This window comes from Colletotrichum orchidophilum (genome assembly GCF_001831195.1).
Source record: "Colletotrichum orchidophilum strain IMI 309357 chromosome Unknown Scaffold_11.1, whole genome shotgun sequence".
In the NCBI taxonomy this organism is placed as follows: Eukaryota; Fungi; Ascomycota; class Sordariomycetes; order Glomerellales; family Glomerellaceae; genus Colletotrichum; species Colletotrichum orchidophilum.
The window spans coordinates 126,718-150,090 of record NW_019172967.1 but is presented as its reverse complement, the minus strand read 5'-3'; the positions used below and the strand labels follow the sequence as shown (position 1 = coordinate 150,090).

Sequence of the window (23,373 nt, the reverse complement as noted above, 5' to 3'; positions counted from 1 at the left end):
GGTACGTGGAAGAGGGATACGTCAGTACTGCAAATCCGCTCTTCAGCTGTTTAGATGCAGCAGGCAGCCCCTCACCAAGAGAAAGAGCACCACCACCTTACCTCACTCTCCTGCACCCCTACCTTACGACATCTCCCACCTGTAGTCCCGGTACGTACCTTACCTCCGCCCTGCCAGACCTTGCCTAAGGCGGTCACAGATACAGGGCTCGTAGGCGCCTACCTCAGAAATGACACTGCCCATCACCTACCGGCCACCGCAGCTGATAATTGAGGTGCGGTAGGTACCTTGGCCCAGCCCATTTCTGCTCGGGTGGGACAGGACTAGGAGCAGAAGCGAAAGACGAACCTCAGAAACGGCACGTCAAACTTCCCTCTCCATGCCTCGTGCTGCCACCATTATCCATCTCAAATCAACACCCGACCACGCTTCTCCTCCTCCACTGCCACACGAACCTCAACACGACAACTAGCTGTGCCTCTCGCCAACCTGACGTCGGATCGTTGGCATGGTCTGCATGCCCGCAACCTCCTGATATTATCTACCCAACACTATCTTGGTTGCGTCGTCTCAGATTTTAGAGCCCCCCAGTCCCACAACGACCACCGCTCGCCCTCAGCCAACCCATTGCATCACTCGCACGCGATCCACTCCGATCGCTCACAACCACGACGTCGACTTTCCTAACATCGCCCGAGCCCCCCCATCGATAAACGCGCCTGCGCAACCTCGCTCGCCATGGCAGACGCGCCGAATACCCAGGACGAGCTTTACCCCATCGCCGTCCTCATCGACGAGCTAAAGGTATGGCGGTGACTCTGCCTGCCCAACCCCGACGTCAGCTTCAGCCGCCAGCGCACACCAGATTGCTAACCTTTCGCAACCCAGCACGACGATGTCCTCTTGCGTCTCAATGCCATCCACCGCCTCTCCACCATCGCCCTCGCCCTGGGCGCCGAGCGCACGCGTGAGGAATTGATTCCCTTCCTCGACGGTATGTGTCGCGCATCCATCCCACTGTGAGCCAATATCTAAACTTTCAATCAGAGTCCGTCGAGGACGAGGATGAGGTGCTGGTCGCTCTCAGCGGCGAGCTGGGCAATTTCATCGAGTACGTCGGAGGCGCCCAATGGGGTCATGTCCTTCTCTCCCCCCTCGAGAACCTCGCTGCCATCGAGGAGCCCGTCGTGCGGGATAAGGTAGCTAATGCCCCCTGCTCCACCCGCAAGTCACGTCGCCTAATCAGAATAGGCCGTCGAGTCTCTCAATAAGATCTGCGAGGAGCTGTCCTCCCAGCAGGTCGAAGAATACTTCATCCCCTTGACCATCCGACTTTCAAAAGCAGACTGGTTCACCTCCAAGGTGTCTGGCTGCGGTCTTTACACATCGCCCTATAAGAAGGTGTCCCCGGGCATTCAAGAAGATCTCCGGAAGCAGTTCGGACAGCTTGTCCACGATGAGACACCCATGGTCAGACGTCAAGCTGCAACCAATCTGGCCAAGTTCGTCAAGGAGATGCCGGCTGCTATTGTTGTTGAAGAGATGATACCCCTTTTTCAACACCTCGCCCAGGACGACCAAGACAGCGTCCGCTTACTTACCGTCGAGATCCTTATTTCCATCGCCGAGGTCGTGCCCAAGGAGCAGCAGTCGAGTCACGGCGTCCTCCTTACTTCCCTGCGCAACCTGATCGAGGACAAGAGTTGGAGGGTTCGGTACATGATTGCGGACAGATTTGAGAAGGTTGGCAGGAATCTTCCTGTTCGTGTGGAGTGTCATGCTAATGCGCGAACAGATTTCCAAGGCAGTTGACGAGGAGGTCGTCTCAAGAGACCTGGTGCCGTCTTTCGTCAAGCTCCTCAAGGATAACGAGGCTGAAGTCCGGACCGCGATTGCTGGACAAATACCAGGCTTCTGTGCTCTGGTCGACCGGACTGTCCTCCTCAACGATATCATGAGCAGCGTGGAGGATCTCGTTTCCGATACCTCCCAGCATGTCAGAGCTGCTCTCGGCACCCAGATCAGTGGTCTCGCACCCATCTTGGGCAAGCAAGAGTAGGTTCCATGACCGATGCAAATTCGCACCAGGTGACTAACGTGTCGCAGAACCATTGACCACCTTCTTCCCATGTTTTTGCAAATGCTCAAGGACGAATTCCCCGAAGTCCGCCTCCACATCATTTCCAAGCTTGAATTGGTCAACCAGGGTATGTACCAGATCATGGGTAAAAGTACTTTGCTAATTCCTTCGTAGTCATCGGCATCGACCTGCTTTCCCAGTCTCTTTTGCCTGCCATTGTGCAGCTTGCCGAGGACAAGCAGTGGCGTGTGAGACTGGCCATCATCGAGTACATTCCCCTCCTTGCCAGCCAGCTTGGAGTTAAGTTCTTCGACGAGAAGCTGAGCAACCTCTGCATGAGCTGGTTGGGCGACACCGTCTTCTCAATCCGCGAAGCAGCGACACACAACTTGAAGAAGCTCACAGAGGTTTTTGGAGTCGAATGGGCAAGCGAGGCGATCATTCCCAAGGTTATGGCTATGGGCAACCACCCCAACTACCTCTACCGAATGACAACTGCCTTTGCTATCACGGTAAGCCATACTCTTTGCTTCACTTGTGCCAGAAGTGCTAACGATTGCAGACTCTTGCTTCGGTTGTAAGCCTTGATGTCATTGCTGACAAGATCCTGCCCATGTTGGACAAGCTTGTCGATGACGAGATCCCCAACATTCGCTTCAACGTCGCCAAGACATACGGCGTTCTGATCGACGTCCTCCGCCGTTTGCCCGAAGAGGGTACGATTTACTCTCTGGAGAAGGAGGGTGGAAGCTTCACCGCGTCCCCGAGAGGCATGGAGCTGATCCAGACACGCGTCATCCCCAAGCTCGAGAAGCTACAGAAGGACGACGACGTCGACGTGCGGTACTTTGCGACAACGTCTGCGAACAGTGTGTCTGGACCTTCTGCTGGCGAGCCTATGAATACATCACCATAGATGAGAGACGTAATGAAGCAATTCCCAATCTATTTATCAGGGCCGTCCCAAGACTCTTACCTTGCATGCTTCGACCAAACGCTACACTATTTAGGGTGCTACTCTGGCTCGCATGTCAGGCTCTGCAAGGGGAAAAAATGAAACTAACTAGAACGAGAGAGGCGAGTTTTTCACTGGCGGTTAACATCAGGAGAGACTGCTCCGGGATCACGGAAGCACCCATAGATGGGGCACAATGGAGGAAGTGTGTGGTTGAGCGTAGGTGACGTTGCCTGACATTCCTCCATTAAAGAAACACATTGTATGATATACCAAAACGAGATGCAATAAAGAGGAAGGTTAACTAGTACCGTCGTCAAAACGATCTTGTGTGGGGTATCTTGAAGGTCTTGTTATTCATCCAACGCGTCGCATTATGGTCCATCTAGCTACGCCTGTCTTTGGAAACACAAGCTGCTGATGGTCTGGCCCTTGGCGCCGCCAAAGGTGAAGCTAGGGTAATCTACCTTGCCCACGGCAACAAACTTGCCAGCATCTCCCTCATTGGAAGGGCCCTCGAACCATTTCCTGAGCTCCTCCTCAGTCCAGTTGCAGCTCGTGATGAGGAGCAGGCCGGCGGGCTTGACGAGGCGGAGCGCGCGGCCCCTGTATCCCTCGCAGATGCGCCGTCCCTGCCCGTCTTTTTCGTCGCTGAGGCAAATGGCGTCAAAGGTGCCCTTGTCGAGCACGACGTCCCATCCCTCCACTTGGGGTCCGTTGAGAACGGTCTCCCACGGCCCGTTCAGGACATCCCACTCTTCGAACTCGGGCTCGTTGGCTTCTGCCTCGTCGTCCTCTTCCCCGACGGGCGGCACGTCAGACATGTCTTCGTCCTCCGTGGAGGTAGCCTGCTGCCTCTGCGCCGCGATCCGCCGCGCGAGCTCGACGCTCTGCGGGGCGTAGTCGACGCCGAGGGCGCGGCCCGCCCAGCCCTCGTCCCGGAGGGCGAAGAGGAGGGAGCCGTTGCCGCAGCCGAGGTCGAGGAAGGTGGCGTCGGCCTGGCGGAGGGAATGGTCGAAGGGGGCGGACTCGGTCAGGTCTTCGAGGTAGGTCAGGAGCTTGGACTCGGCGTCCGAGTCGTCGAACCAGACTGTGCCGCGGTCCTCTGGGTTCTGGGCATTGTTTGTGAGTTCGGTTGTGTAGAGGGATGCCCAGCTGTTTGGGTTTTGTGCGTTAGTTGGTGGGCGGTATATGCGTTGTTTGGGGGGTTTTGGTGATGGATATTATCCATGGTGGGGGAGGGAGAGAGTGAGTGACGAACTATTCTTTTGTTCCGAGCTTGGAGGGCTCCAGGTGTGCTGGAGTGGAGGCCATTTTGGGAGGGGCTTTGGTGGTGTCGGGCCGAAATTGGATGGGATTTTTAGGTAAGAAAGGGTCTTTGTGTCGGGACAGCGCCAAATTTCATCTCTTTTTCAACCAAGCATCAAGATCCGTATCCGATGCCATCGCGAAGAAGTTTGGCGGGGTGTTGTGCCGTTTGCGACCTGGAGTGGAAGGCGGTGACATGTCTTTTTGCTGGTGCGGGACCCCCCCACTTCCTATTCTCTAAGGTATTCTGCTCAAGGTGCTGGGGATCCTTGCCCTGGCAATGGAGGGGTCAATCGGTACTAAGTTCAAAGGTCGGCGGCATCTGGCAGTTCGACATTGGTTGGTGGGTTGGATCAGAAAACCCAAAATTGGGTTACGACAAAAGGAGCAAGCGCTTGGGGGGGAGGAAGCTGGTGAGAGGGGGGTGATTTACTTTTCTATTGGCGAAATTCAAACGGCGTTGCTTCGTCACAAAGGACACTGGTTTGTTCACTTCCTCTTGCATGGAAGGGTCTGTTCTGAGAGCGTTCGAGAGAGGCACAGAGTAGAGAGATACCTGGGAGCATTGGGCGTTTCCGAACTGGCACTGCGGTGCAAGTAGCATATTACAATTAAACACAAGACAAGCTACTGCACATACACGAGCCCCTTCTTCCCCCCGGCTTCGGTCTACCACCTTATGGTACCTCGCGGCAAGAGAAATGCAAACCCGTTTGGACGACGATAGGTTCCACGTGCGGCGAGGGGAAATAAGAATATACATGGAGAGGACAAGATGGGAAACACGCACTGCCTTACATTGTGACTTGTTTAGAGAAAGTTGAGGAAAGGGAGGTCTGTGTTGCGCGAAACCCGCGTGCCTGGTGACCAAGTGACCCTCCAATGTCGTTTCCATACAGAGGAGGCATCGCCACACATGTGTTGTTTGCTGTGATACTTTCGTCCCAATTATCTATGTGTAGAGAGCACGACCGTGAGCGCTGACAGAAAGAGGGATTGGGGTAGGGGAGGGAAGGGGAAGGGGGAAGGAGGTGACGTTTCGTCTGGAGTTCGTGAGGTTCGTTCGTTTAGATAGACGACGCACCGCACCGCAACGCATCATCTTAAAACCCCCCTTCCTCATCCGTTCGTGCTCTTCTTCTCCTCTGCGGCTCGCGCCGACTCTCATTGTGATTTCGACAGAGTCGGGTTTCGACGCTCGCTCTACCACGAATACGATCATCACTAGTCAGATCCGCGAGATTTCGCCTTGCATCGAACAGAACACTTCAAGAACGAAAAGTAAACCAGGCTCAGCGTCAAGACGTCTCCACGACCGTAGCCACGTTTCCCGTACACAAAAAAAAACATCATGTACAACGCCCATTTACTCTTCGGCTTCGCCCTTCTCCTTCTCCTGGCCCTCGGGGCGAGCGGCGCTGTCCCGGCACACCACGTTGACCCCCGCCAAACCCACCTCGTGGCGCGACAGGCGCCAGGCCAGGATGAGACCAGGACCAGAGGTGTAGGTTTTCTACCAGTCCCGAGTGACACATTGCCTCGGTCATGCTGACGCTAGGTGAACATAGACGTGTACGCAGATGAGTAACAAATGCAACTTGGCGGGACACGATGCCCAAGTCTGTCCGGCGGACTATAACAGGGTCTGTTTTCTCCTCGATCATGCGGTGATGCCACGGACGTGACAGTACCTACACAGTAGCACCAGCTAACGTCGACCCGCAGTGCCCCTTTGAAGGTGCGCCATGTGTCCTGATCGAGCCAAAGGGGGATTCCAGCCGCAAGCCTGAAGTGCGTTGCGGGTATCTGGGTAGCACAAGGTCATGAATTTGTACTGTAATTGAATGGTTTGTCAGAGAAACGGCAAGAAAGCAGGCAACTTGTGAAGGTACGCTGGAGACTATCTAGGCTCTCTGTTTGAGGAGAGAGCAAGCATCCAAGTATTCCTCCTGGTATGAATGTGAATCTTCAGTCATGAGTACCGCCCCTTCCCACCCGCAATGTTGATGGTTGACTCCTTTCCTCTCTCTTCCGGGTGAGGCCTTTTAATCAATATTGATCTCTGTCCACGCTCTCAACGCAGTAAACTCAAGTGGAAATCCTGCTCCTCTACATGGAATAATGTAAAATCGCTCACTCTCGGCACATCCGAAGCACTTTCAAAGTGCCCAAACAGTCGCCTTCACAAGAACCTGGCGACCCCGAACTTCCACTACCGGGAAGCCCGCAAGCCGCACTGTGCTGTTGTCCTTGGGTGGAAGAGCTGAAGGAAGAGCGGCATCAGTACTTGTGGGAACAATTGACGACGCAGTGCTGCCCTTGCGGCCAGCATGCGGTCCACCGCTGAGTATGGGTGTGAACATACCGCTCTTGGTCTTGTCCGCCCGCTGGTTCTTGCCGCTCTTGTCCTTGTCACCTTCGTCGGCCTCTGCTTCGCCCTCGGCCTTTTGAATCTCCAAGGGTGGAAGCGGCGTCTTCTCCACTTCCATAATGTTCAGTTGAATTGGGTCTCCGGGTAGGGGATAATTGATCGCAACATCTCTGCTTTCCAGCGGCAGATTGGCTGCAATGCCCACTGCCAACTCGACAATCATGGATGCGCTGCCGTCTACTCCAGCCGGTGGCGGGTCCGTCATGTACTGGAAAAGTGTCGCCGTGAGATTCGACGTACACATGCGAGTGAAGTCCGCCCTATTATCTGCACTCTCTGGTGAGTTCAGAACTCTCTGCAGACCCTCCAAAGTAGCCATCCGCCAGCTAACAACCTTGTTTGTCAGGGCGTCAAACTCTTCCTGGCTGCTCATCGTGTACGAGAAACGCCGAATGTTGAGCTCGATCTCCTTTAGCTGCCGACTGAGCTCGAAGTTAAGGCCAGGGTGGAAGCACTTGTTGAAGATCTCTTCTACAATCCATCTCGTAATGACGGCACGACCAACGGCTGTCATTTCCTGCTTTCCGGTCTTGAGCGCGTCAATGCTGACGAACATATCTAACCACTGCGGTACTGTGCGCCAGTCTTTTCTAATATTGAATGAGAGGTTGTTGATAGCACCATTAAGACGGCTAAATCTTGTTATGTACTCGCTGTCGTCCAGGGCAGTGCGCGACTGTGACATTCGCTGGTTCGCAACTGCATTTTGCAGCACCTCAATCTGAGAGTTGAGGTTGTCGATCTGTGTCTTGCCGTCAAAGTACAATCGCTTCACGTTCTTATACTTGGTTACTGGAATTTGTTAGTACACTGCCAGCATAACACCCATGCACTCCTTACAAAGCTCCTTGAATTTGTCGGGATCTGTGCCATCGCGATCAGGATTGGAGGGCTGTGGGCTGTTGCGGCCTTGTTCTCCGGTGGCGCCTTCGAATTGGCGCGAGTCTGGGGCACCGCCAGGTCGGAAGGCAGTATTGGCGCTACCAGCGGTAGTAGGCATGGTCTGGCTCTGTCTGTAACCTGGGGGAGGGCCTGCAGATGCGTCGACCTGACTGCGCAATGCTTTCTCTGTCTCTTGGGATCGTCTGTTCTGGGGAGGGCCGCCAGGGAGAGGGGCCATATTCTGCTGTTGGGCTTGAGGTCCTCCTTGTTGTGCAGGGGGGAGTGTGGGAGGCAGCGGGCTGTCCGTGGTCTGCACAGCGTACCTCACTGCGGGAGAGTTTTGGTTGGAATGTACGTTTGCCGACAGAGCGTCTGAATCAGTGACGGGTGATTCATGCGACAACTGGGACACAGTCTCGGGATTCTGATGCGAATCGGCACCCAAGTGGCTAGTGTAGATCGTGGGCGGTCCAGCTTGGTACTGACCAGGCTGCTGGTTGGAGTATTGTTGTTGGTACTGCTGCTGTGAAGGGTCGTAAGCAGGCTGCTGACCGTGTTGGTGTTGTTCCTGCAATGTCGGGATCTGCTGTGGCTGACGATCTCCGTAGTCGGCTTCTTCGTAGGGGGTATTGTCGAAGTCGATCGGGACGTAGCGAATGGAGTTGCGATTAGATTCGGGTTTCTGTAGGCGGGGGTCTCTGTTAGGGTCTTGTGCAAAGTGGTGATCCTCGGTCTCGCCGACGCCCTGTAAGGGTGAGGGTTGTTGATGAGGTGCCGGAAGTGGCCAGTCGGCAGATTGCTGGTCCAAGGACTGCTGGGACGGCTGCTGGGATAAAGTAATTCTTGCAGGTGGTGGGTTGCTCACTCTTTTGGACGGTCGACGAGCAAGACCACCGGTGTTATCGTAGGAACTTGGCGGGGTAGATTGGGGGGGCGGGGTGTTGTGATGATCGCGGCCCGATCCGCCCAAAATGTTCCTGAGCAGCTTTCGTGCGGATCGCTTCTCGGGGACGGGCTGTGGTTGCTGGAGAGGCGACGTTGCTTGAGGGTGAATGGGAGCAGATGAGGTGCTGTTGACGGACGCTCTGAGGTTGTCGACGGAGCTAGATGCAGCACCAGGTTTGGCGTTGTTGGAGTAGGGGGCCACACCGGGCGGGTAGCGCTGTGACTGGGAGCGGGAGACGGAGTCGGTGTAATCCTGCTGACTCCTCTGGCGCAAATCGGCTACAGGTGGGTTGTGCTGCTGCAAGAGGAGGGAGTTGCGCGAGACAGCAGCGGCGGCTGCGGTCGAGGCAGGAGGATAATCGTGGGGCTGCAGTGGAGGTGGCCCTTGCTGCCCTTGCTGCTGGTGTTGTTGAAGGAGTTGCTGTTGCTGTTGCTGTTGTTGTTGTTGTTGTTGTTGTTGCTGCTGCTGTTGTTGCTGCTGTTGCTGCTGTTGCTGCTGCTGCTGCTGCTGCTGCTGCTGCTGCTGCTGGAGCTGGAGCTGATGCTGTTGATGGGCCAGCTGGTTTGGGTGGATGTCAAAGGATTCGCTGGAGCTGAAGGCAGTCGACGAGGCTGAATGGGGGGTAATTTGGTTATTAGCGCCGGCGGCGTTGGTTGTGCCCGCGCTCGAGGCAAGAGTGAGGGAGGAGTGAGAGTGAAATGAGGAGGAAGGAGCACCGGCGGCACCAGCAGGCCCGGAAGGCGGCGCAGGACCAGGCGTGGGATGTGATGTCGCTGAGCCTGAACTAGCAACCTCGCCGCCCGGATCAACAAGTGCTTGCTGCGAGCGGTTGTGGTGCCTTCCAATGCGACCGAAGGCCGGCATTATAACTGCGATGTCGTTGTGCGCAGCCGCCGCAGTCCAAACTGGTTTTCTTTTTTTTTGTTGATTGGTTTTTGATCCCTTGTTGCTTGTTCGGGACGTTTCCCCTGCACTGGACTGCGAAAAGGGAGCAAGCAGATCGATCGCCCTATGCCCAACGGCACAGCCCGTGGGTTGACTGACTGAAAACGAGAAAGCAGAGACAGAAAGATACACAAGACCGGGTGGTGGACCGAACGTGCAGCTTGCTTGGCTCCGGGGGCACGCAGCAGCGTAGCGGTATAGGCTTCGCTTCAGCTCAGCTCGGCTCAGTCAAATGTCGGCTCGAATCTTGTCTGTCCGTCCGTCGATTTGCAAGGTCGAGATGCAGTGGCAGAGGCAATGGCAGCCAGCAACCAGCAGCAAGCGAGAAAGGGAAGCAAGAGGATGACAAGACGAGAGATTGACCAGCCCGTCCTGCTGGTCCCAGTTCCTATTTTTTGCGCGCCTGCGCCTGCGGTTCTGCGTCTGCGAGACCCTGTCTGTCCACTTCTCACCCAAGTTCAATCTAACGTACGTGTGCAGGTGCCCGCCAAAGGAAGCAGCACCAGTAGAGCAACAGGCAGAAGACCAGACGGATTGGTTCGGATTGGCTACCCAACCTGCAGAAGCGGATGCCGCCCTGGGTCTGGGTCTGGGTTCCCTGGAGGGGCTGTCTTGGGGCTGTGCACAAGTCAACCCAGGTCGCCGTACGGATACTGCTCGCGAGCTGGATTCGCTGATGGCTTGGTGCTAGGGTGGTGCCGATGGCTGCTTCGATGGAGGCTGTCTTTCTGTCCGTCAAGTCCTGGCGTGCAGCGCTATTCCAATCTCGACCAGCAGTGGCAGGCCAAACACGAATAGGTGCAAAAAGGGTTGGAGAGATGCGTTGTCTTGTCCGTCGTCTCTCAGACTCTGTCTCTTCTCACGCTGTCTCTACAAGCCGGGGTTACCTCTCTTCAGACGAACAGCGGTTAAGGCTCGACGCTCGCGGGGGACGATGAGCGACACGCTACAGCTGCTGCGGGGGAGGGATCTGGGGTCGTTTGGTGAAACACAGGCTGGTTTCGATCCGCGTCGCCAGGGGTGGTCGTTTCGAGGTCTTCTCATCGGCAACCCGAAGATAAAGCCTCAAAAACCCAAGCGCTGAAATGGCAAAGAGAGACGACGAGCGGTAGAACAACGAATCGATAACGGGGCGAGAGTCGTGGGTTGGTCAGTGGCTTGTTGTGGATGCCAACGGTGGATTCGATTCAACCCGATGAAATTGGGCGGAATGTGGAAGAGGGAACGTAATCGGACTGAGGAGAGGCGAATGGCGTCGTGTTAGGATCCCGCTCCAGGATAGGGCTGATCAATTGCCTTTTCGCCGGTCGACCATATCCCCACTGCGAACGGATTACGGACGCGAGATAATACCTCACAAAACGAAATATCGGACGGGGCACTTTCATATTCATAGAAAGCCCCGAGAAAAACGACCAAAGAAACGATACAAGATCCTACAGCTTACTTACATGCCGTGTTTATCCCCGGAGCTCGCGGCAAGCAGGCCAGGTCAAAAGCTACCACATGCTTGCCATTCGTCAGCACCAGCGATGTGCTCGCGCATGAAGATTAATGAGATGATGGCTCGGGCTCGAGCATTCCCTTACTCGGATCATCTGAGGATTCGACTCAAGACTGGATGTTGTGGACTCAAACACTGTTGGATGGCACAAGCTTCGTCCAAATTCCGCTCAAAGCCTCATCCGTCTTCCATCAGCAACGGCGACCCTTTAGCAGCAGCTAGATCCTCGTTCTGCCTTCTCGGCCATTCGGTAATGCGGGAGAGCTGCTGCCACCCTGCCCCAAGCAGGCCAAACCCGGCCCAGACTAGCCCGCCCTTGGCCAGCATCCCCGTTGTCAAAAATCACCGACCACGCAACAACGCTGCGGCCCTGCGGCTGACACCCAGCCCCGGACAGCATGCGTAGACGGGGAAAGCGGACCACCCGTCATCCGCATGCTGCCCGCGCCGAGCGATGCAAAGCAGAGCAAAGGGAGAAGGGGCAGAGAGGGTACCAGTTCCTATGGTTTTCACCCAGGCATTGGGCTACGATAGTCCCTACGGCATTGAGCACTCGCCCACGTCTACCTTGCCTGCATGTCGGAAAGCGCACGTCTTTGCGGCCGTTCTCCGTCTCAAAGCAAGCCAGGAGATAATGCGAACCCTGTGTCTTGAAATTTGTGACAGATTTAACATACTTTGGCACTTTATTTTGGAAAGCTGGGAAATGACGACATTTCACAGCAAACAACAGAGTTTGAGATGGGCATCTAGAAATGCTCATCTTGGAAGCCAGGTAATCAAACTGAGTACCTTATCCCCGCCGAACAGGCGTAGCTCGGGCAGCTCAGCCCTAACGGAACCTTGTGTCTCCCCTCTGTTACTTTAACTGCAAATGAGCAATGTGATCTCTCTCACCTTATTCTCGGCGAACGCCTGCCCGTGTGGCCTCCTCCCCTACCTCACGATGGTTTGTCCCGCTTCAGTATCGGACGGCCTCATGCCCCAGGAGCTCCATACACAGCAGAGGTGGTATGTATCAACAAGCATGGCGCTTATAGCGATGAGTCCGGTTTGGCATTCCTTAACTACCTCGTGTTTGCAAGAAACTAAGCTCCAGTCTATCGGTCGCATCAAGATGTTTTTCAGTTGTTCTAGTCCTCGAATCGATTTATGCATCATCGGCGATGGAATATCCCCACTAGACACGCAGAGCTATTTTCAGGACATAATCAGGAAATGCGGTGGTCATGATAACTTCGATCTTTATTGCAACTGACAAAATTAACTTCATAGCTAGATGCTGTGTTGATGGCCGAGCAAATGAGCTCTGGCAAATAGACAAACCTCGGCACTAAAAGAGCTCAGGTGGACCCGTCTTCAGAGCAAGAAGAAGCTAGTAATCGACCTGCCGAGAGAAGAGAGGACAGGGGCCAACAGTAAGCTCAGTAAGGTTCTTCATGTTGATGAAGTTCAGCTCCCGGCAAATTATAAACACGTGTGCTTTTGCAGTGAACCTGCCGGGGGGGTGAGTCATGTTGCGTCATTTGAATTGAATCGTGAGAAATGACAATCTGTTGTACATGGAGTCTGCAAAGTTACTTTGTAGCTCTGGAGCAACGGTCGAGCACCAAACCCGTGTCTCCGGATCGTCATGTACTGATTTGAGTGTCATCCAGTGCAAGTGTAGAGGGACTTTGCGATACTACCATGCAATATATGGCATATTGTCACATTGTCTTTTCTACCCTTGGCACTAACTGCCCTTTGAGGTTGACTTTCTGCCATCCAAACCGTCAGGCTGGGCAGCTGTTCAGAGGGGGAGGCACACTCTGCTGGGAAAAAGCATGCCGACTGCCGGCCAAGCGATCCAATATCAACAGGGGTTTTGTACAAAAATGGGGTGTGGAGGGTCCTCTGCAAAAAAGTTTGTTTGCCATGGCCGTGGTCTATTAATAGCCCTCGTCGTACTGAGAGAAAGAGAGGGGGAAAGGGGGTCCCCAGACTTTTAAAAGGGCGAATCTGAATCGTCCATTCTGGACTCCTAGTTGAGGGCGCTCCCCTTGGTGGTGGGAGACGAATCTCTCCTCCTCATCCACAACTGGACTTGCATTAATCAGGGATGGCTCGGACTCTTCCAGCTCACCTCACCTAAAACAAACGAAAGGAGGGGCAACAGGAGGGGTTCCACCTGTCACTCCATGTTGACAATAGCTGTTGGGATGCAGATCTCGCCGCCACCCACAATGACACGACACCGTAACGCCATCTCACCTCTATGCTGATGATCCCGGGAGAATCAGCAGATCAAGTAATTGAAGAGCAAGCAGTCTTACATCTTTCCAGGAAAAGCTGGCTTCCAAGTTGGGAGGCGGTTGCCTCGGATGACATTGAGACACAATGATCGTCATACCGGAGCAGAGCAAGCTCTTCGTGAGTCGTGGCAAGAAAGCCTATGAGAAGCAATGAGTGTTGGACTTTTCGTCAGGGATCAAGGTACTATCTTCCATACGCACCATGCAAGGCTGAAGTGAATGCATGCAGGTAATCGGCATCATGGCTGAGTCCAATAAAGCCGGGATCTCGGCCGAAATATTGGTTTATCTTGCAGAAAAGCACTGTTCCAGGGCCAGGACCGCAGGAAAATACGAAGCATACATCCTGAGCCTCCCATTCCTGCTTATATGATTGGCATACCAGGATCCAATGGCGCTTTCCAGTAGTTGATGCCGCTTCTCGCGAATCCCCGGAAGCAGGGCGTACAAGTGATGTGAAAGTCGATACTACATTAACATGCAAGGTAAGAAATCCAGAGCGTCCACAACTACGACCAAGGGTTCCTCCTCGGATTATCTACTATTCTGTCCAATCTTGGCCCGGTGCTCCGCGGCCTGCGGTTACTCAGCGGCCCCGGAAGCCAATTCTCTTACAGTCCGTCAAAGGAGCTTGTCATCCGCACGAGACTCTACTCATCAAGGACGTAGCTGCGTGCTTATAGTTGACGATATATATCGGCAACAACGACCTCGGTAATAATTTACTTCGGGGTATCAGGAAATGAGCCTCCCAATAAAAAGATATCGTAGCGAGACATACAGCTATTGAAGTCAGTTGCCAGAGACTGGTGTGTTTGGGCATAACATAGCGACGCAGGTCATCTGGTTGGCATCGAGAACCTACGGCAGCTGTGAAAGAGCATCGCCTCTGAGTTATCCCAAGAGAGGGTGTTTGTGGGAAAGGGCCAGTCCCCAGGGTGAATCTCGAAGAAAGAATGAGCACGGCCAAGTATGGTCAGCTGCCGTTATGGAGTCGACTTCACAAGGCTCTTGTAAGCTTCGTAGCAAGATGTAGCGACGGCTGGGAAAGGAGGTCAAGCCAGAACGGGAAAGTGAATCTCCTGGACGAGGGCTATGGTGGTCTACCTTGAGTTCGACAATACGATAAGTCCGCTTCTTCTGCAGCTCTCTGCTCGTTTTACAGGCCGTTATCTCGGTTGTGAGTTCACGCACTAGATGAGGAGTCTGACTGTACGATACTGGGGACAAAAGGTGGGCAATGAGGCTCTTTGCCCCACAGGGACGAGATGTTTGTTTTTCTAAGTTGTTTGAGCATATTCATGGCGATCCTAGGGAGAAGGAGGCCGAAGTTTACTTCGCTCTTTCCGTTTTTTAAACAACCAGTGAGTTTACTGAAAAGTTGATGAGGATTACGGGCCCCCTCGTACTTCGTCTTCACATACATGTTCACGAGCTGCCATAGCCTCTCTCAATACAAACTCATGAAAAGAAGAACAAGGATGATTCTGACATTACAATAGTGTACATATAAGTTGAATGACATAGTCACAGGCTATGCTCATCGCTCTGGTCATATAGTCATTTTGGTGGTTCCAGTTTATCAGCAGAGTGGGATCGCCGCCCAAATTCAGTAGATGCCTCTTCGAAATTCCGCAACTCAAGTAGTGATACATTAGCATCCTCATTGAGAGTAGTTATGTCAATAAACATCCATCAACAGGTTCCACTTCGACTACTGGACTGTGCTTACCTTGATGAAGAGATTAAAAAGCTTGAGACATTACTCTTGGCTTCCCCAGTCGGCTAAGCATCATCTTCTTTCAGCCATACATTGAATTCCGGAAGATGACGGTCTCTTACAAGGTATCTAGAAAACACAGCGGGGACAGATGGCAATTGCCTCGGTTTCATCACAAATACCCATACCTCTAACCGCACGTAGACGCTGGTAAATTCCAAGGCGTCATGCAGGCGTTATTCTGCGCGAGGTCTGTTTAACCTCTGCTAAACTGCTGCTTCAAGCCGCCCAACATCAGAAACGTCGTCTGTCGTTGGCCTGTCACGGCTAGAGCCGTAACAAAACTAGGCCCTGTGCCCAGATACCACCGTCCTACCTTCAATCCTTGTGGCAACAGGTCCTGTTGGTTCTGGCCACATCGTGGCCGGCGACACGAAGCCTAGTTGCTTGGATCGTTTCTCTGAGCAGTTGCATGAACCGGTAACACTTATCCTCTGCACAGATGCCGTGATCACCTCAAGGCATGGCACATCTTGTAGTTGACACAGTTGTGAAGAGCGGTGTAAGTGCTTCTGGAAAATGAGGATTAGCCTTAAAAGTGAGAATAAAAAGTTTTGTTAGACATGATATAGTGTCGTCGACTGCCATGCTTTGGGCCAAACAATCAAATACCTAGTCAACGACGCCTGTACTGCCTTCAACGGCTTCACCTCGGAGATCGACAAAGTAAACACTACAAGCTGTTGCTAGAGCCAGCCTCGCGTATCTATTGGATGTCTGAACAATCTTCTCACCGCTTGATCGCCGCCGCTGATACCCGAAACGGAACCATCAAGCGAACCCTGACGACAGCGTCGAAGCCCGCGAGCGGTAGCACGTCAAAGATGCGTTGGCCACGAAGCGACATTCTGAGGCTCGCTACTCTCTCGGCAGAACCGCGCAGTATCAGTTCAACTTACTCGATTCGATGGAAAGGGTGGCCAGATTCGGCTCTCTAGCTCGCTCGTGCCAGCCCAAGGGCGCAGCATCGTCAGCTGGATAGCTGCAGTTGATCACGCTACTGGCTTGCATTCCCAGGAGACTGGATATGCTTCTTGTTGGGGAGCCGATGTTCCGTGATTTTTAGAGGTGGACGAGTCAAGAGCGTCTTCTCATGCAAATAAATACTGCGGCATCTCTTCCGCTGTCCAGGCGAAGTGATACGAGAAGGGTAGAGAGGTAATTTGCCGTCCCGGTAGCACGAGGGAAATCATCTGTGATCTGCGGCTGCATGCCTGCAATTTGATTCAGTAATGCCCCTTGGCCGAAGTCGCATGATATCCTATGGGAGATGTACCATCAACACCGGCTAGGCCTGGTACATATTTTCAGATACCTTCTAGTGGAGGGGAGGCAATCGTGTCCGCGGGCCGAGCTGGCACGACCTTGAGTTGTGACAGGTGGTGGAGCCTTGATACTCCTGAGCGGTCTTACATGGTCATAGATGTTCTCGTAGTTTCCCATGTGTTCGTGTTGAGAATCTTTCTTCCAGTGCCTTCTGCCGCCTCACTTTGACGGCAGAAAACGGTGATCGACATAAGTAACCTTTGTAATTTCTATCGCAAGTGCTGTCGTGAGCGGCCATCTAGACCTGCCGTAGTGTAGTGTAACGCGGACAACTTTCTTTTCTTGCTATAGCACATTTTTCATGAGAAATGGTAGAACGATGATCCAAGATGAACAGTGGCCGAAATGGGCTTGGTCACATGTCCTGATTCTGGTATCTTCCGCATCGGTCAGTAAATGTGTGGTGATACCGCCAGCTTTATTTGACAATAGTTGACATCTCGTATAATCAACAATCGTGATGGTGTATAACCGCGCACAACCACGGATGCTCGCACCGGGCCGCTAGGGAATATCGTCGGTTGCTTGCATCATGCTCCCTCTTTGATGGCAACGCGATTCAGCACGGTCAGAGCATGTGACATGCCACCGCCAACATGGCCAACGAAGTCGTCAACGGCGATCTTCCCGAGATTCTATAAAGCTCTCCCAGGGACTCCCGTCGGTGCTGCTGCCACTGCCCCCTCCCAAAGACTGGGCCAAGAACATTCGACCTCGCAAGTTTGCAATATCTCGGGGCATCCATCAGAAAATTACCTGTTTCCAAGGCCCGTTTCAAGGGTAATCATGACATTCTTCGCATTATTCCAGTTGGTGTCTCTGGTTTTCCTGGCGGCAGCATTGCCAGTGACGGAAACGACAGAAGCTGCCAAGTTCCAGTATCCATGGAAAAACTTCGCCCTGAGCAACCTCGAGTCAATCTGTCGTAAGCTGGACGGAGGCGAGCGGTACACTTGCACTCTCAAATGTGAGTAGTAATCCAACTCGTTGATCACCCAACCATACCGCGCGGTGCGTGGCCGCTTCCACACGTTTTGAGGACTGACTTCCGGGGCGGTCCCCAGTCGACGTCTACGACTTCAACACGGAGGGCGTCGTGGAAGTAAGCGGAGCAAATTGCGGCGCGGCCTGGCAATGGGACGGCATCACCCCAAACCAGGGCCCGGATAACAACTACCCCAGCGACGGCGTCCTCTGCTGGAGCGCCGGTTCAGACGCCTTCCAGTTCAGGGTGGCAAAGTTTCGTTCCGCCTCGAACTTTGAAATCTACGTCAATCACTTTTACAGGGACATGCGGTGAGTGACTGACCAACCGAACCTTCTTCGTTCTCGCAAGTCACCATAGAGTTTACCGTTCGTTCGACTAATGAGTCAAATTCGACACCGTGTAGATACTTTAAACCGCCCTACGACGGGAGAAAGGCTCTGGTCAACATTATCATTCCGGATGCTCATCCTCTTCCACCGTTGTCACCATATGTGCCTCCCGTGAACCAATTTGAATTCATAGCAACGGCAACGATCTCGAGGCGCACAGATGGTTTGTCATAGCGCAGTGTTGGCATTCGAGGTACCGCGTCAGTCTCCCTTTACAAAGCTATGTCGGTTCTTCATAGGGCACACGGTCGGAAGAACTTTCCGTCGTGTTTTAGAGCCGCCTCATGTCGTAAGAGTTGAGATGGTTTGTCAATCCTTGCCCGCAATTATTCTATAGTTTAATGTCTAGGCTGGCGAGGAGTCATAGGGAAACAAGAAACAAAGTATGCACGGAAACAAAATAGGCATCGTTTGCCCTTCCTGATGATGATAATTCAACGTGCGCAAGGTGTTCATATTGGTAGATGTGTTTTCTCCTCCTCATCGATGAAGGGCGTCGAGGAATGAAAAAGGGTTGGCGTCAAACTTGAGGGTAGCTCGGACTCGTGATTTCCATTTGCCGTCTACCGTGTTCCCAGACAAGCGGCCAGGAAAAGGTAAGTAAGCTCTATGAGAGAAAGGAACAAAAGTTTCCCCCATGTTGCATGAACATTCCGTTTCCGAAATTTGTCGGTTTGATGGGTTGTTGAACGAGGCCGTACGCGCGTACGCTATTAACATGATCGACGGAACTAGAGAGCAGCTCGATTGCTTAACCCTGATAATTTGCAGATTTGCTTTTCAATTACAATCAATAAGCTTTCTGGGTTCGCCAAGAGATGCAACCTCATGTCTTGTTCTCTCTTGGCTTGTTTGGAACATGACGCTGGCAATCGGTTCAAAGAAAGACACCGCGTCCCCCACGACAAGCATGGCCAAAAGGAAAGCGAAAGATACGGCGGTCATGATTCGGAGCGGATGATCGACAAATCATATGTACGACATTCGGCGGGCACTACACACTGCTCTGAATCAGCGCTCCTAGCCCATCACAAAACTCAGACTCAAGGGTACCTGCCTAGACCATGGAGTTCCAGGATGATGAATAACGGGCAGCCTACGACGACCTACTGGGAATTTGCGTCTTGTTCGTCAAAAGAAGGTTAATCGTTGTGGCATAATCTCTGCCCTGACTAGGTAGTACTCTTCCCGCCGACGACTTGTGGGGACGGGTAAGGGGCAGGGTTCGTGTGTTGAAACGTGCAGATTTGCAATTGTTTTGGAAACATGTAACCTAAAGTCGGATCAAAACGCGAGCAAATGTTGGGACGAAGAAAGCGTGCGTTGTGAAATCCTACGACAAGTTCTGTGACAACTGTCGCACGTGTCGCAGCAGAGCATGAAGTTCCTCGAGGGGAGATGCAGTTCCCGGCGGTAAGGGAAACTTTCCAATGCCCGCCGAGTCTTCCAACTTGGCGAGACGGGCATTCATGTAGGCTCGAATTACTCTGTTGACTCGTGATCATTTCGTCCCAATCTGTCTCTGTGTCCCTCAGACGTTATACAACTCGTTCCCGTAATCCACATGTGCTTCTACGTCCTCTCCTCTCCATAGCTGGGCTATCTGGCGTTTCTTCCCCGCGCAATCCCATCACGTTCGGACCTCTGCGCCTCTGCGAGACACGAACGATCGGCGCTCGATAATATCATCAACCATATTCGTGCCCTCACTGCAATAAAGGGAAGGTCGACCAGAATGGCTCCTCTCAAAGCCCTTCTGGCCCTGACGGCTGCCTTCGCCGGTACCGAGGCCCGCCTCATGTCCAGGGCCGCGGCGCTCGCCAACGGCGTCCAGATGAGGAACATGGCCACCGACGACCATCAGATCAACCTCCAGATCGGCATCAAGCTGCAAAATATTGACAAGTTGGAACCCATGCTTAAGGATGTCTCCGACCCGGACAGCCCCAACTACGGCAAGTACCTGACAGCGGCTCAGGTCAATTACATGTTCAAGCCGGGTGAGGCCTCCGTCAAGGCCATCCAGACCTGGCTCAGCAAAGAGAACGTCACCGACGTCTTGTACACCGACAACGGCCGCTTCGTCAACTTTGCGACCAACGTCGGCACGGCGAACAAGATGCTAGGCGCGAGCTTCGCGTACTACGACGTCCAGGGCACCATGAAGCTGCGGACGACCGAGTACTCCCTGCCGAACGCGATGACGGAGCACATTGAGCTGGTGACGCCCACAACGTACTTTGGCAACATGAAGGGCGATCCAGCCATCACAAACGCAGAGCTGCCGGAAATGCCCGCGCCGCTCGCTCGCAGACAGGGCACCCAGCCCAGCGCCACCGCCAACTGCTCCAAGGTCTTCACGCCGGCGTGCTTCGAGCTGTCCTACAACTACGGCGCCTACCAGGCCGACCCGGGAGCAGGCAGCCGTGTCGGCTTCGCCAGCTTCCTCAACCAGTCGGCCCGCCAGGAGGACCTCACGACCTTCCTGACCAGATTCGAGCTGCCATCCCAAAATTTCACCAGCGTCCTTGTCAACGGTGGCCAAGACCACCAGGACTCAAAGGGCGACATCGGCGAGGCCAACCTCGACGCCCAGGTCATGGCCGCCGCCGTCAAGAGCCTCCCGATCACGCAGTACCTCATCGGCGGCAAGCCGCCCTTGATCCCCAACCTCCGCACGCCAATGGAAGCAGACAATCAGAACGAGCCGTTCCTCGAATTTTACCAATTCATGTTGACACAGGAGAACGACCAGATCCCGCAAGTGCTCTCCGTATCATACGGCGACGACGAGCAGACCGTCCCCATCGAGTACGCCACGCGGGTCTGCAACCTCATCGGCATGATGGGCCTGCGCGGCATCACCGTCCTCGAGTCCAGTGGCGACACGGGCGTCGGCGCGCCGTGCCGCGCCAACAACGGCAGCAACGCGGCCCAGTTCACACCCCAGTTCCCCGCGTCGTGCCCGTACATCACCGCCGTCGGCGGGACCCAGGCTAACGGACCCGAGACCACATGGGTCGCATCCGGCAGCGGCTTCAGCAACTATTTCAAGCAGGCGTGGTATCAGGAGACCATGGTGAACCAGTACCTAGACACCGGCATCTCTGCTGACGTGAAGGCGTACTACCAGCCTTTTGCCAATTTCACCGGCCGCGGGTTCCCTGATATCGCAGCCCACTCCGCCAAGCCCCCGTTCGCCATTGTCAACGCCAACAAGCTCGTCGGTACCGGTGGCACATCAGCATCTTCCCCGTTGATGGCCGGCCTTGTCGGACTTCTCAACGACGCCAGGATCCGCAACGGACAGCCGACTATGGGCTTCATGAACCCGTGGCTATACAAGAGAGGATTCAGGGGCCTCACCGACGTCACTGACGGTGTCGCCCAGGGCTGCGGCGGTACGGACTTGCAGTCGGGCAAGCCGTTGCAGGGCTCTGGTGTCATTCCCTTCGCGACATGGAACGGCACTCAGGGTTGGGATCCCGTGACGGGGCTCGGTCTTCCCAACTTTGAGGAGATGAAGAAGATTGCTCTTACTAAATAGAAACGCTCGCCTCCTCTAGGGTTGGAATAATTTGCGCTTTGGGGTTCATTTCAGAGGCTGGCTAGCCTAATCGTAAATACACTCGAATCACTGTTATCAATTCATTGTTTGTGAAAGGAGCGTCACTGCCATTCAAGCTCCGTTTGCGAAGCATGTTGTTGATACATGACGTGTCAGCCTCACTGACGCCGGATAGAAGGGCTGAAGTATGGAAGCTAAAGTATGGAAGCTTCACTACGAGGCCAAGTAGACTTGCAAACTTCTGGTGGTCTTGCCCGCGTGCTTACACCGCGCTTACGATGGATCTCGACTAACGCTGGGCTTGTGCGAGCCGTAGGCAACTTCGCCGGACCATTCGTATGTCGTGTCTGCTAGCCGCTTGGCCATGGCCGACCAGGCCAAGAATAGGCAGAGAAAATTCAGACGTCCATGATACAGATTCTGATTCGTCAGAGTCCAACGAAAAGGAAGCGTTGCTCAATATAGGGCTGGGAAGCTGGGGATCAAAGACAAGAGAATAGACAGAATGAAACAGAACTTTCTTGCTCGACTTCCCCGAAAAACCCTAGTACCAAGGGTCCTGCGATGCTGTCCCAAAACCATGGGAAAGGCTTGACGGATTGATTTCCCGAATTTGACTGTAGGTCGTCTTCGAGTTTCGATAGCGTGCTCTCGGCGCGTGGCAAAGTCCGAGCCACGCGCCAGTCTCGCGGATGGCTGACAGCTGAAGTTTTGGCGCCAAAATAGAGGCTTTTCAGGGGTAAATTCGATTCTCCTGTGGCTCCTCTGACTTCTGAAGCTTGGAGTGCAAAAATCTTCCAATACGGCTGTCTTTTCAGCTAGCCTTTCCGGATATGGAGGGGTTGCCGTCCTCTTTCTTGCCGAACGGAATAGACCACACCTTTGAAGACGTGGCAGCGCTTTGTTGATCCGATTCCCCCGCGTTGCTACGACGGAGGATTCAGCCAGCTGCCAAAGTCCCTTCTCAAGAGCTGACACTTTGGCGAGATGCAAGATTGCTTTTCGCCATGCTCATCGTGTCTTTTGCTGGTTAGAGGGGATTGGCAATGACCGAGAACAGATTCCTAACCTGCTTCAGATGCAGGCTGATGCAGGAAAGAGGCTGCTAGAGTGACATAGCCGATGTGTTCTCAACGATCCAGACCGGATGGTCACAGAAAGCGGGACCAGCCTGAACAGCAGCTCAAAACCAACTCGTCTGGGCGGCCGCGTTATCAATGTGATGAGCTCGTTCTTGCTTGTACCGCCAATGTCGGATTTTCCTGCTTTCGTTCGGGTGCACTATTTTTCTCCCGCAAGGCTGTTCGGTATTTCTTCCGAGATGCAGACATTTTGATGTGACTGTGTTGCGAATGCCACCGTGGGCTTTTTTCGGAGAGGGCAGTGGTCCAGCCTTGGGCGCCAAAAACCAAAAAAAGAGTAACCAGTGAATCCTGCAGGGTCTGCCGCTTTTCGAAGTTTCCATGGGCGGTCTCGTTGAAGGTCCCAGCGTTGCTAGTTGCCGCGCGCCCGGGTCTCGACCTTTCGACGCATTCCGACGTGGGACCAGCCAAGGTCTGAAAGAACGAAGCCTGCTCTGAGAGTTCAGGGCTGCAACCCTTGCAATCTTTCGCGATTTACGGATACTGAACAGCTGCACCGTGTACGCCGTATGGATACGGCAACCTGAATCTGTCTGGCTGAGAAATAATATGAGTTCGTGAGGTTGGCGAGACGGGGCGGTACAAGGATTGGATTGGATGATTAAGGGGCGGAGATATCGTGGCAAGGACAATTATATGCGGGATGGCAATAGTCGAAGACGGGATCTGCGCAGGCTCAGGGGTTGGCTAGATAGGCAGTGTAGACACGCCGAAAGCTGAAGCTGACGCAGATGGACGGCTGGCAGGCATGCTATGCGAAGAGAGGGCATCCGAGGCCCCCATCTTCATTTCAATGGAGATACGGATACCTATCGGTGATCGGTGATCGGTGGAA

The 23,373-nt window shown here is 53.8% G+C and overlaps 8 protein-coding genes across 8 annotated transcripts; 6 read left to right on the top strand and 2 right to left on the bottom strand.

The window, feature by feature from the left end:
- Window positions 1-738: 738 nt before the first annotated feature.
- On the top strand, window positions 739-2,996 carry CORC01_02019 (uncharacterized protein; the record flags this gene model as incomplete). The annotated part of the gene is made up of 8 exons (XM_022613671.1): window positions 739-804; window positions 889-994; window positions 1,048-1,199; window positions 1,252-1,743; window positions 1,796-2,055; window positions 2,107-2,207; window positions 2,255-2,592; window positions 2,643-2,996. 8 exons carry the CDS (start codon window positions 739-741, stop codon window positions 2,994-2,996), a joined length of 1,869 nt encoding a protein of 622 aa, XP_022479762.1.
- A 428-nt stretch (window positions 2,997-3,424) lies between these two features.
- On the bottom strand, window positions 3,425-4,349 carry CORC01_02018 (S-adenosylmethionine-dependent methyltransferase; the record flags this gene model as incomplete). Its single annotated transcript, XM_022613670.1, has 2 exons — window positions 3,425-4,190; window positions 4,297-4,349. 2 exons carry the CDS (start codon window positions 4,347-4,349, stop codon window positions 3,425-3,427), a joined length of 819 nt encoding a protein of 272 aa, XP_022479761.1.
- A 1,345-nt stretch (window positions 4,350-5,694) lies between these two features.
- CORC01_02017 (uncharacterized protein) lies at window positions 5,695-6,170 on the top strand (the record flags this gene model as incomplete). Its single annotated transcript, XM_022613669.1, has 3 exons — window positions 5,695-5,847; window positions 5,912-5,986; window positions 6,069-6,170. The coding sequence occupies 3 exons, from the start codon at window positions 5,695-5,697 to the stop codon at window positions 6,168-6,170; spliced, it is 330 nt and encodes a 109-aa protein (XP_022479760.1).
- Window positions 6,171-6,502: 332 nt separating this feature from the next.
- Window positions 6,503-9,466, bottom strand: CORC01_02016 (uncharacterized protein; the record flags this gene model as incomplete). Its single annotated transcript, XM_022613668.1, has 2 exons — window positions 6,503-7,566; window positions 7,615-9,466. 2 exons carry the CDS (start codon window positions 9,464-9,466, stop codon window positions 6,503-6,505), a joined length of 2,916 nt encoding a protein of 971 aa, XP_022479759.1.
- Window positions 9,467-9,844: 378 nt separating this feature from the next.
- Window positions 9,845-10,345, top strand: CORC01_02015 (uncharacterized protein; the record flags this gene model as incomplete). The annotated part of the gene is made up of 1 exon (XM_022613667.1): window positions 9,845-10,345. The coding sequence occupies one exon, from the start codon at window positions 9,845-9,847 to the stop codon at window positions 10,343-10,345; it is 501 nt and encodes a 166-aa protein (XP_022479758.1).
- Window positions 10,346-17,237: 6,892 nt separating this feature from the next.
- On the top strand, window positions 17,238-18,195 carry CORC01_02014 (uncharacterized protein; the record flags this gene model as incomplete). The annotated part of the gene is made up of 5 exons (XM_022613666.1): window positions 17,238-17,418; window positions 17,516-17,747; window positions 17,843-17,991; window positions 18,068-18,117; window positions 18,178-18,195. 5 exons carry the CDS (start codon window positions 17,238-17,240, stop codon window positions 18,193-18,195), a joined length of 630 nt encoding a protein of 209 aa, XP_022479757.1.
- A 1,368-nt stretch (window positions 18,196-19,563) lies between these two features.
- Window positions 19,564-21,375, top strand: CORC01_02013 (Pro-kumamolisin; the record flags this gene model as incomplete). Its single annotated transcript, XM_022613665.1, has 1 exon — window positions 19,564-21,375. The coding sequence occupies one exon, from the start codon at window positions 19,564-19,566 to the stop codon at window positions 21,373-21,375; it is 1,812 nt and encodes a 603-aa protein (XP_022479756.1).
- A 1,484-nt stretch (window positions 21,376-22,859) lies between these two features.
- On the top strand, window positions 22,860-22,976 carry CORC01_02012 (uncharacterized protein; the record flags this gene model as incomplete). The annotated part of the gene is made up of 1 exon (XM_022613664.1): window positions 22,860-22,976. The coding sequence occupies one exon, from the start codon at window positions 22,860-22,862 to the stop codon at window positions 22,974-22,976; it is 117 nt and encodes a 38-aa protein (XP_022479755.1).
- Between the last annotated feature and the right edge of the window lie 397 nt (window positions 22,977-23,373).